Source organism: Drosophila mojavensis, unplaced genomic scaffold (genome assembly GCF_018153725.1).
Source record: "Drosophila mojavensis isolate 15081-1352.22 unplaced genomic scaffold, ASM1815372v1 contig_74, whole genome shotgun sequence".
Lineage (NCBI taxonomy): Eukaryota > Metazoa > Arthropoda > Insecta > Diptera > Drosophilidae > Drosophila > Drosophila mojavensis.
In genome coordinates this window covers 20,123,367-20,135,861 of record NW_025318899.1, presented here as the reverse complement: position 1 = coordinate 20,135,861, position 12,495 = coordinate 20,123,367, and the positions used below count along the sequence as shown (strand labels likewise).

The following is a 12,495-nucleotide window of genomic DNA, read 5'->3' as shown; positions in this document are numbered from 1 at the left end:
GTTCGCCTTTTTTGGTGCTAACTCAATTTACAACTTTTCGAAAAGCATAAAACGAGCAAAGATTTTGATATTGAGTTTTCAATTCGCTGCGATTTGTTGGAAAACGTTCTTTATATAGACAGATTAATGAGTCGCTCGCTGGCATTTCATGTTTCTCAGTTGTCAAATTAAATGCTATGCAATAATCACACCAACCGACTGTTAGTATGTCTTCATAGGCAGAGAAGTCTCGCCATCTTAATGGCCCCCAGCTGACAGCACGCAACGGTTCACACAATTATGACAGACACTGTGCAAATTATTTGCATTACATGCGACATGCAACATGTGACATGCGACATGCGACATTCCTTAGTGGGTGAGAATTAGTAAATTAAAAAGTTTCTTCTTAACTAGCCGTTTGATATGACTCTGCTTATTAACGATCAAAGTCGATTCTGAGAAAATTAAATATTAATAGTAATAATTTGATGTATATATTAAAAAAATATTATAAGTCTCTATTTAAATGCATAATATTTATAATAATAAATAAAATATATAAAGGTTAAAAAAATATCTTAAATTAAAAAAAAAAAAAAAAAAATATTGGTTACCTTTTTAATTTTTATAAAATTCTTGTAACTTTCGGAATTGGAAATGCTTATTCTCAAGCTTCCCTTTTCTACACCAAGCATTTTCGATAGACTTTCACTGTATCTCAGTTTGCATTTTTTATTAATGATACGCCCATTGGATCATTGTGTTTTTTAGAGAACAAAAACAATGGCCTATGTTAAATTAGAGCCTATGTGAAAGGCTTTATTTAAATTATATATACTTTGCTCTTTTGCCTTTCGAATCGAGTTGAATTGAATTCATCCCCTAATGATATAGTTAATGATAGTTATGTATCGATAGCAGTGCAGTAAAGTATCGATAGTTCATTAAAGTGCTATCTTCTCCAAATCCTAGTGGCCTATTACCATAGCGCAAATTTCCAGGTTATTATACATATTTCACGATTGCACATTGAGGAATATTTTCACCACACAACTCTTTCGACTCTCAAACTTTCAAGAAAATCTTGGTAATTACAGTGCTTCGTGTTTTTATGACACTCATGAATACAACTAGTCCGGAGTCTTGTCTAGCTATAAAATAATAACACTTCGCTGAAAAGGTGTTTTTGTAACATGTACAAAATGTGTAAGAAACAAGTTCTTATTATTTTTAGCGAATTGCCTAAGAAATTTAAAAAAAAAGAAAACATTTTGTAGACCACACACAAAGTTAGTTTTCATTTGTAACTCTTAAAAGCGAAAATTTGTAAAGTCATAAAGGTAAATAGAAACTTGTGTCTGGTAAAAGCTAGAAAAAAAGACGCAATTACAAGCCCAAGCGACTGAAGTTGAGGAACTATTTGAAGATCTTCGACCGTGGCCTAATAGGGAATAGCTGCTGACAGAGGTGTGGCAAAGACTCTAATCCAGAAGCCAAAAAATTGAATTTCTATAAATTTCAATTGGCACGCCTTCCTTGAATTTTATATACCCATATATATATATGGATATGTATATCTCTGTTGGCAACTCGTTTAATGTCTTCATTTCAAGTTAATTTTCACTCGCTGTGGGTGTTGCGGCTCACACAAATTTATGTGCGACAGTGAAAGCCATAGAAATATGAGGCACACCGTATGACAGCCTTATAAATCAACTCGAATGTCCCATGGAACGCACCCTTTTTTGGTAATGCTCATTGTTGTTGCTGTTGCTGTTGCTGTTGTGGTTGTTGTCGTTGTATAGTCCGAAAGAAAAGGATTAAATGCTCATAAATGACCCCCGGCAATAGTTTGCTGTCCCATCTGTATGTGTATGTGTTGTGTGTGTGGTCTTCCATATAAATGATATAAAAACTTGTATTTCCAGGCAATGCGAAAGTTGACCAAACAATTGAAAAGCAAGTAAGAACTTTATTGTCAGGCGCCACTGACTGCACAATACCCGTTCACAGTTCAGAAGACAACGAAACTTAAGTTTTGATGCTCGCATATGTTATATTTATATGTGATATTATTTATGGGATTATATATATACAGAAGAACAATAGTGAAACAGCTTAGGTCCAACAATGTTTAAAGTCGATTTAAATGCTAAATCAAGATTTGGAGGCATTCAGAAGGTATTTATAAAAAAACTTAAAAATCCATATATCTCGCCATAGCCAATAGGAACTTGTCTTATCAATCTTTGAGATTATAACAGAATAGCTGAGGAATTTTGAGAAGAGTCCAATTGAAAATGTTATAGCATAGGCACTCAACATTTTCATCTGCAGTCGGATATGTATGAGTATATACTTAAATGTAATAGTATATAACGCCAGTTGATGGTTTTAGAGTATTTCTAGAGTAGCCACGTTTCTGTAACTGTTATTTCTTTAATATATTTGCAGAAAACGAATATACTCATCTTACATTGTGCGCAAGGTATAAGTAACAAATGTAAATTTTGTTGTAAGCCATAACAGGGATCTGATATCAGATATGTCGTGGAAATATTTATAAATGGGCCAGACATTCAGGCAGGCTTTACATATAGTTATTTAAGCTCATGAATTTACTTCAATAAATAAGACCAGGTGGATTACTTTCAGTAAGCATTGGAGGCAATACATGAGCGTAAATGAAATTAAATACTTAATGAATAAAAAATAATTATTAAATTTTTTTTATATTTGCAGAACTTGAATTTAGATGTAAATATTTGAAAAAGAAGTACACAGGCGGAGAAGTAACAACCAAATTTATTAATTTAATTATAAGAATACTAAACATAAAATTTATAACAAAAAAAAAAAAATAATAATAATATACCAAATACTAGTTAAAATATCAAATTAAAATACCAAATAAGAAATCCATTCTAAATTTGTAATTAGTTCACACTCTAGAATTATTCCATAATATTTAAATTACAGTGTTAAAAAAATCTTGTCACCCTCGGAAATTTTCACGTCATGTTAATTGACAAAAATTTTGGCGCATAGCTAAGAATTAAACTAGCAATGCGAAATAACTGAAAGAGGAGAATAGAAATATGCTTAGCCATTCAGCACTTTGACAAAAGTCAACAACAAAAGGCCATTAAGTAAATTTACATAAATCAAAATTATGTTTAGCCACGCCAAAAGACAATACAAATCGATCTACGGAAGGGCATTGAATCTTAAACAATTCAAATCTCTTATCCGCAGCATTTGTCGGATATTATTTTTAAATAGCTAAAATCAACAGACTCTGTTGACCAAGGGGGGTTACCCAAATTGTATAAGTCTATCGAAAGGTGTTGATAATTTATTATTATTATTAGCATGGCATTGTTATGGCCCTTTGTTTAGGGCTGCGACTCGCCTTATAAGAATCTGAGGTTAGCTAAACTTGACAGCAAATAAAAATAAATAAATAATAAACTATATTTGTAATATGATCTGCCCAGACATTGGCGGATCGAATGACAGTTCAAATATCCAATCGAAAGAGAGTCTACCTCTGTCGTTTATGTCGAGCAGAGTGTCTGGCGTCTCGACACTTAGTTTGACATATCCAAAAATCAGATATCTTGTTTACAGAAAATTTGTAATTTTTCCCAAAAAAAAATATATATATATAGAATAAAAAAATGGAGCTGGCGCAACAGTACTCAAATATATCTGAAGAAGTCATGGAATATCTGTTCGATCAAAAGATACGGGAACGTGATCTAATTGCCGAAAAGGAGGAGCTCAAGCAGCGCATGAACAAGATCGAGGAGCACTTGGTTCTGCTCCAAAATCGTGACGATGAGCTCACCTGCATGATTGCCGTAGGTAATCTCTATCAGCTGAGCACCGTTAAGCTCGTCCGAGAGGGTCTTCTGGCCAGCCTAACGGCTAGCATGCAACCATATTTGAAACTGCATCGGAAGCTGCTGCGCCTGCAACAACACATCCGAGAGGATCACAGTGTCCTGTATGAGAATCTTCTCAGACATCCGAGTACTTAATGCAATGCACCTTATAAAAGATGAAGTTTTGGGTAAATAAATTTAGTTGAGATGAAAGTCTGTTCTGTTCTGAGCTTGGCCATGTTTTGTTTTTATGTTCTGTACTCCAAGCACGACCAATAAAATATGTATATGTAATGTTATTCATATATATATGCATAATTTATCTAGATTATCTTTTCGTAGAATTCCATCAAGTGTAAAGATCATCTCAGTGTCAAAAAACCTACGAAATTATCTCCAACATCCCACGATAATTTTCAACTGCTTTTCGGATGAAGTTTTTTTTTCTTGATGTAATTTTCTTGGTGAGTTGGCGTTGAAGGGGCTTCATCATCATCTCTAGATAGAGGTCCGACCGCGTTGACTTGTCATAATTAAATGTGTAATATTTGTCTACGCTTTCAACACCTTTTAGCCCCCTCTGCCGCCCATTTCGTTCGGCTGCTCAACGAGCCATGAGCTCTGAGCCGTAGCCGAGAGTCGCGCACGCGCTGACTACATGAATTTGGAAGGGGAAATGGCAGCATACGGGCATGGGGTATGCCCGGATCGTGTAAATTATAAACAAATCATGCACATTTCATCAGCTCGGGGTCTATGCCTCCGCAATGCAACATGGAACGCGTTCCGCTTGCTTCGTTTCAAAAGCGAAAAGTGCGTCGGCTTTTATTTTTTTTTTTTTCACATTTTTATAAAACTTTGTTTGTTCCCTATTGTAGTTTCCCAAAGCTTTGTGTGCCTCATTTTCATGATGTATGCTTTCAACTTTCGTTCGGCTTTTTATTTTTCTCTCTTTCTTTTTCACTTTTTGTTTTGTTTTTTCTGGATGCTGCGATTACATTTCGCTGGCACGTGCGTTTACCTTATAATGTCCATGCGGAAATTTACAAGAGTATTTGATATGTAGAGATTTATATCTGACAGACTTATAAAATGTATTGTACCTCATAAAAAATATATATATGCAGAATATATAATTTTGTTATACATTAATAAGTAATTTCCATTTTCCAAGTCTGAGATTATATATCAGCTTATTTTATATCAGCGTAGAACATCGTTTTCGAAAAGTAGTTACACATCGAAATTAATAGAGTATTAATGCATACCTAGGATTATTGACACTATTATGCCAAAATGTATTATTAATTAAGTATCAAATTGATTTGATATAATTAATTATTAAATTTTCCACTGGGTATGTGTAATACTTGCTTATATTTGTCAGCCGTTTTCTCGGCTTTACAGCTCCATCAATTTCATTTAAGCAGAAATATAAAAACTACGTGCTTTATGAATTTTATTTATTGTTTGGGTCTCTGTCGAGCCCTTTTGGCTCGTGCTCAAAACTTTTGTTAACCAGTGAGATTAATGAGCCCGATTAGCATAGGTAAATATTACGCAAATTATGTGCCAAGTGTGCCACACTACAACAACAACAGCAACGACTACAACAAATCGTGATTCAATATTAGATTTTTGGGGCGGGTAAATAATAGTTAGTGAATATTGCAGCCAGACAAGTGCACAAATGGCCGCACAAAGGAGTTAAATTGTGTCTACGTTAATTAAAAAACCACACGAAAAATTTGCATACAAGACGAAATTGGCCACAAAAATTGAGTTTGTCTGCAAATTTTAACCGCCAGCCGGCGGCCAATTGGCGAATTTTTTGTTTTTGTGATTTGTTTTTTAGTTTCTCAAGCGCTGTCACTGTCAACTGTCAGTGCAAAATCAAACACATAAATTCCACACATGAAAAAATCTCTGTAATTGCTTAAATAAATACAAAAGAAGATTGGCATTCATTCTGCCCGAGGCAAGCTATTGATTTGATAATAGATAGCTATATGGATATATACCATATTGTGTAAAAATATGATGGAGGAAACCCATGTAGATCTTCACTGTCTCCTCTTATTTGCACGTATGAAAATCGCATAGAAAGGCGATCGGCTGACATCAATATACGTTCAATGGCATTTGACAAATTAAAAGCCAGATTGATAAAATATCATGCTGTGCCATCTTTGTCTAATTTGATTCAGATTTGTCAATAGACATACAGATATCATGTTGTATAGATATATTATGTGTAAGTCACGATCATCTATTATCAGTAACTTTCATAGTCAAATTGTTAAATTTTCTTTGCCACCTTAAACTCTTTTTATTATTTATCTATGAAAATCGCATAGAAAGGCGTTCAGGCATCAAATATGGCTCATCTCCATATAAGTTCAATGACACATTTATAATAGCACACATTAAATGTCAGCCCATCATATCAATTATTTAAGCTACCACTCACCTGTCCATACAGATTCATTCATTAAAAGTGTAGAGGTGGGATTCCAGGAATTTCAGCTGAAAAGAGTCGAAAGAAGACCAATGCAAAATTTAAAAAATTGAATACATTTAAAAGAAATACCACATAGTGATAAATAGCTTTTACCAAATCGAATTTGGTCAATGGAATAATTTAGTGGACTAGCATAAATAATGGATCTCTAGGCATAGAGACGAGCTATTTACCATGCCGAGGGCCGTAACGTGTGCCACTTGCGGTTCGCCCCCGTATAATGTGTGGCACGCTCCCCCACACTTACACACACACAGCTTAAAATAACGAAAGATTGGCTTAATACCATAATGGTGTCATTTTGATATGCGATGTGCTGCCAACGCCAATGACGCCCCCGCAGTGTCACGATCTTCGTAGTTGGCCTAATCTTTGTCTTAGCAGAGCTCTCGACATCCACAAGACGTATAAGACGTGAGTTTAAACTCATTAATACAGCCAATTCAATACGATCTGATCCGCCGAGATAGACGCCGTACTCGATTTTTATACATATATGTGAATATATCCAATGCATTGCACGGTGGGCCAATTATATAGTCTTTATTTTATACTAATATTTTAGATTTAATACTACAAAAAAAAAAAATATTAAAATAAGAAATTCGCAGTCGATTTGCTGTCGTGGCAATAGAAGTTTTTATTTCTTAACAGCTTATACTATTCTGTTAGATTCCTCTACTGTTAAATTAACAGTTCTTAATTGCACTGTTCGTTAACATAAACAGAACCCTGTATAAGACGCATTAGCATTAAATTGCAATTTGCTACCACTGTTAACTTAACATTTCTCTAACTGCGCAGAATCTGGTAACATAAGCAGCGTTCAAAAATAGTTTAAAACTGACATTTTTAATTCAAAAGTAGATAACAAAAGCAGTAATCTGTAGCCTAAATGCGCAACACTAGCGAGAGATGTTTTCACATCACATTGCGATTTTCTCAAAAAGTTTTATTGATACTTGGACGACGCCCACTGTGCTCCGCTGCCGCTCCGATGTGCAGCGCCTCCAAAATCGTAACCCCAGGGTCTGCGTTGGTGTTATTTCGGAGGTGCAGTTGCCGCATTAAGTTTTGCCTCAAACACAGCGATTTTAAACGGATTTATGCATCCATTGCCAGATTTCATACAAATTTCCTAAAGGGTTTCGTTTTTCACTCTTTGCTGATGCTGATGCAGTTGTTGTTGTAGCTGCTGGTGTTATTGTTGTTGTTGTTGCTGTTGCTTTTCTTGTGTTTTTTGTTTCTTCAACTTAACATTGCGTGGGCCAGGCTAGTGGAGCTTTTCATTTCGCTGCAAACGGCTGTTGCAGCCATAAATTGTAGCTGTTGCTGATGTTGTTGCTGTTGGTGGTGTTGCATGTGGTTTTGTGGTTTTTTGTTGCCGTTCGTGAAAGTTGCGTAAATCGCGTGAAGTAGAAGAAAAGTTCAATACTTTTCAAAATAATTGTAGAAAGTTTATTTTTTTGATATGCATGTATATCAGTTGCCCCCTGCATATGCTTATGCAACAGCGCACAAAAACAAAATTATGATCAGAGATTCGATTGAAACCTAATTGTGTATCAATTGTGTGGCTAAACAATTTAATAGACATTGACATGATACGATAACGAGAGAGGGGAAATTTCAAAGAGCAGATAGTCAAATGGGGTCGAAGTCTTATACATTGAGCAAGTTATAATGATGTGAGAGGCACATATTAAATAGCAGCGAGAGTCTTATATGGTATTTAACTCTTTTGGTTAAAGTGTTATAAAGACACTATTACTGCTATCAAAGAACTTAGTCTACGCTTTTGAAGAGCACGGCTTAACTTCGTATATAAGTATATAAAGAGTTGCTATACTATTCCCCTACAATATTGTGCTACAAAGCAGAGAGAAGGGATTTTTTTACATCTCTTTTTATACAGAACTGTCATACAATTTCCCTATAATACTGTGCTACGCTCAGTACAGAGAAATTTAACATTGCAAAAATACTCTGCTACACAGTGTACTCCATTACATTCAGTTAATAGCCAACGTAGATCATTTATTAAAGTCCTACCTCAATATCCGGGTACAAAATTCCGTTTTGTACGGAAAGTACTTATAATGTAGGACACTAATTACGTACTTCATATTTCATATTTCGGTGGCAATAATAAATATGTACAGCAGATAATAACACCTCACGTCCATATCGCGATTCCCACTGGACTTGTGTGTAATACATCCATCAAGATATTATGCGTGAGGCCCCACGAGTGTCGCCGCTTGACCCACATACCAAGTATGTAAGAAGTAATCAGGCGACGGTGGCAAAGGCTGCTGCTGCGGCTGCTGCTGGCCAACTCCCCAAATGAAACTCGATTCAAAATCAGAGGCGAATTGGCAAAAAGAAAAAGAAAAGAAAACCACAAATCGAGCGACTGCTGAATGCCGACCGCTGACAAAATCGGAGCGCGTCGCCCAGAGGAAACCAGTCGACAGCTTTACGATGGGAACCAGCGTACAAAATAAACAGACAACATATTGAAAATTTCGAAAACTGTGTTGACGTCCGCCACAGCAGCAATTAGGCGACTCTTATCAATGTCGCTCAGTCTTGCAAATAAATCTCCACGATCCACTACTGAACGTTACGCTCAAAAGTAACTCTCTGGCTAAACATGAATATGCAAAAAATTAAAATAAAATAAAAGTAACAAAAAATTTAAATGTTTTACCTTAACGAATACCGTAGACTCTTTAACGGCAAGCTATTAAGAGAGAGACAGAGCGAGTCGTTGCAATCATATAGAATAAAGTCTCTGATAATGAGTGTAATCTGTCGTTAGTTCTAAAAGACTTAATTTAACGGTAAAAAATAATACAGACTTCTATTTCGGATTTATTTAATATAATATAATAGTAATCTATTGAGTATAATAATATAATAATAATTTATTGAATAAATACATATGTATATTAAACTAGGCATAAAATTCTCAATTCAATTTTAATATTTTCGCAAACTTTAAAATTGGGGCAAAGCACACATAGCATTATAATTATAATAAATAAATATAATATAACGTAGTTTTGTTGAGCTGAAATCTAGCAATGAATGTATTCTTATTATATACATACATCAGAATATCTATCAAACAAAATAGGCAAACTGAAAGGTAAAGAGACATCGATACTAAACATGATCAATCTAATTGGTTTATATACATACATCAGTTATGTATATATTAAAAGAATAATATTTATATCAGTTATATATGTATATATATATTCTCTTTTTTAATTCTCTATTTATAAGTGATTCAGCACGTTACATAGAGTTTCAGAAAATCGTCATACCCTCAATTAAACACTTTCTATGCGTATAGGGTATACACAACATAAACTGTGCATTGCCTTTAAACGACCTTCGCCATTTCGAGCTGCCTTTAAAAGTATTTCGCTGTCGTTGTTGCTGTTGTTTTCTTCTTAACATTGTATAAAGTTTGTATACATATATATAAGTTTTTTTTATTTCTTCAACATTGCCACGGATGCATAAAACATGTTACCGATCGCTCCGGAGCTGCCTTCTCCATCGCCATCGCCATCGCCTTCTCCTTCAGGTAAACGTAAACATCAACGTCTTCTGCGTGCTCATCCGATTGGCAACATTTCCGTCAGGCCAGGCCTCACCGTACCCAACGGACAAGCAACCGCTCAGAAACTTGGCAACAGCGCTTCAGGTGGCGTGATCTCTGTCCATATGTGTGTATTTCTCTCTCTCTGTGTGTGTGTCTGTGAAGCAAAGCCATTTGAAGGTCGACCAAATGGGGGCTGCGTGAGAGGCTTGTCGCAAAAACTGGGCACAGAAAGCGCGCCAGACATAAATGAAACGTAGAACCCGTGGCCAAAGTCGAGTTCAATTTTCAGTTGCAACCAAATGAGTCTCAAAGATTTATGGCAAGGTGTTTTTTCTTTTTTTTTTCCTTTTAGCTAATCCAAGTTTGGGCCATTTGATTTACGGCCATTTGATTTACGGCCTTTAAAATCGCTTGCAGCGTATGGGAAATATCTATTGATTGATGCTTTATCAATGTTTCGCACAGTTTTCACCAGAAATTTCAACGAAAATGAATCAAATCTTAGCTGAAAGCCCATTTCTGAGCTGCCAAAAAATATAATAGAAGACTAGCATCAAGAGAAAACTAGGCAGATAAGCGGGGAAACTCAAGGAAAACTCTACAATATAAATTGCGGATTATCTTGACTTGAAGGACATATAAATATAATCACACATAATATTTTGAAGCTAGTAAGAAATACAATTACGAATTTACTTTAAATCATAATTTTATAGGCTAATCAAAGGTAAGCAGGAGTGTGAAGAATGATCGTATAAGAAATACATGTAATAAATAATAAATGATATGTAAATATTCTTATTAAATTAGAATTTGTTCAAAATATCCCTAAATCTCTTAGGAAAGTGTATAGATGTAACGATTATTAATATTTCTATAATTATTTTAAAATTGCTAGCACGATAAGTTGATACTAAATTCATTAAATACAACAATGCAAAAACATAATACGTAATTCTAATTCGAATATAGCATATCAATTATCGTGTTACCATGATCATTAACAAGTTTTTAAATTAAATTTTAAAATAGAAAAAAACCCGCTCTATATGCAAAGTACAATTAGCAATTTTATATAATTTATATAATTTAATTGCACATTCAGTGTTCCATCATTAAGTTTAAAGGGGCAAATGATATTCGTGTGATTGAAATTCATCGAATGCAAACTGACGCCTTTGCACTTCATTTCTCAAGCAGAGAAAGAAGAAGATATAGAGTGCGAGACAGAGAGGAGGGGGGAAAACGTGTTTCGAGTGGTTCCTACGGCCGATCGATGGCGATTGAAGGCGTATCTGGTTACGCCTTCGCTTTTCAACTGCAATCATTTTCACTTGAGTTCAGTTACAAAGCCCAAGTCCGCAGCCTGTCAATTCGCATTCACAGCGATTGATAAAGACGAGCAACAAGTTGGCGCTCTTCACAACTTGGAACAGTTAAAGCCACTGAGCCAGAGCTAGAGCCAGAGGCAGAGGTTGTGGCAGAGGCCATCATGGTCATTCAGTTGTCTAGCGGTAGCCCACATAATGCGTATAATACTTGGAAGTCGCAAGTTTGTTAATCAAATCGCGTACAAACTTGTAACACCTTCAAAGCGGGCCCTTCATTAGCGGCTAGAGATGGCACCGTGACCGGAGTCACCTTGCAAGCAATCGAGCATAACAGCTATGAACAGCTTAGGGATAATTTGTTCTATAAAAAGAGTAGTAGAGTAGAGTATGGAAGATTTGTATATTGATTATATTTAATTGAATAAATGCATTATGAATCTATGCCGTCGATATTAGAGCTAGATGAATTAATCCAACTTAATTATTTATTTATTTATATTGTTATATTGTTATATATTATATATTATATATTATATATTATATATTATATATTATATATTATATATTATATATTATATATTATATATTATATATTATATATTATATATTATATATTATATATTATATATTATATATTATATGTTAAATATATATTCAGTGAATGGTAAACATATTTTTTATATTTTCTTTATCCATAAATATAATAAGAAATTTATATTCAATTTATGAGTTACAACAAACTCACGCTCAATTTATTTATATACACATCTCTAATGGCAAGCATTTATTTACTTACATTCAAGCTTATATCGAGCATTTGCTAATAGCTTACAACAATTTGATATGCCAGCCTCTAAATATGTAAATGAATTGAGTGAGTATGAGTGCTTGTGTGGGGTGTTTTAATTGTTTTAAATATTCCCAACGAAATTGCAGCCCCAAGGTTTTAGGTTAGTGTTTTTCACTGAGCGTTTACACATGTTTCTTTGTCTTGACCTTTGTTAACACTTTCTGTAAGGGCGCAAGAGACAGCCGAAAGTAAGCCGAATTTTATTTTAATTTTGGGAAAATTTCACTCTATTTTATACATGCAATTTGGAAGGTCAAATTGTGTGACATAAGCACTTGAAATATTATGATCTTGAAAATCAGATG

The 12,495-nt window shown here is 34.6% G+C and overlaps 2 protein-coding genes across 2 annotated transcripts in view; one reads left to right on the top strand and one right to left on the bottom strand.

Moving 5' to 3' along the window:
• Positions 1–12,495, bottom strand: part of LOC6583087 (semaphorin-5A) — a 45,618-nt gene that overhangs the window by 19,180 nt on the left and 13,943 nt on the right. Inside the window, exon 2 of the mRNA XM_015162731.3 lies at positions 6,340–6,395. Within this exon, the coding sequence (XP_015018217.1) occupies positions 6,340–6,347 (8 nt within the window). The 5' untranslated portion in view covers positions 6,348–6,395. The remainder of the gene's footprint in view (positions 1–6,339; positions 6,396–12,495) is intronic.
• LOC6583085 lies at positions 3,539–4,082 on the top strand. Its single transcript, XM_002008727.4, has one exon. The coding sequence runs from the start codon at positions 3,663–3,665 to the stop codon at positions 4,023–4,025; it is 363 nt and encodes a 120-aa protein (XP_002008763.1). The 5' UTR covers positions 3,539–3,662; the 3' UTR covers positions 4,026–4,082.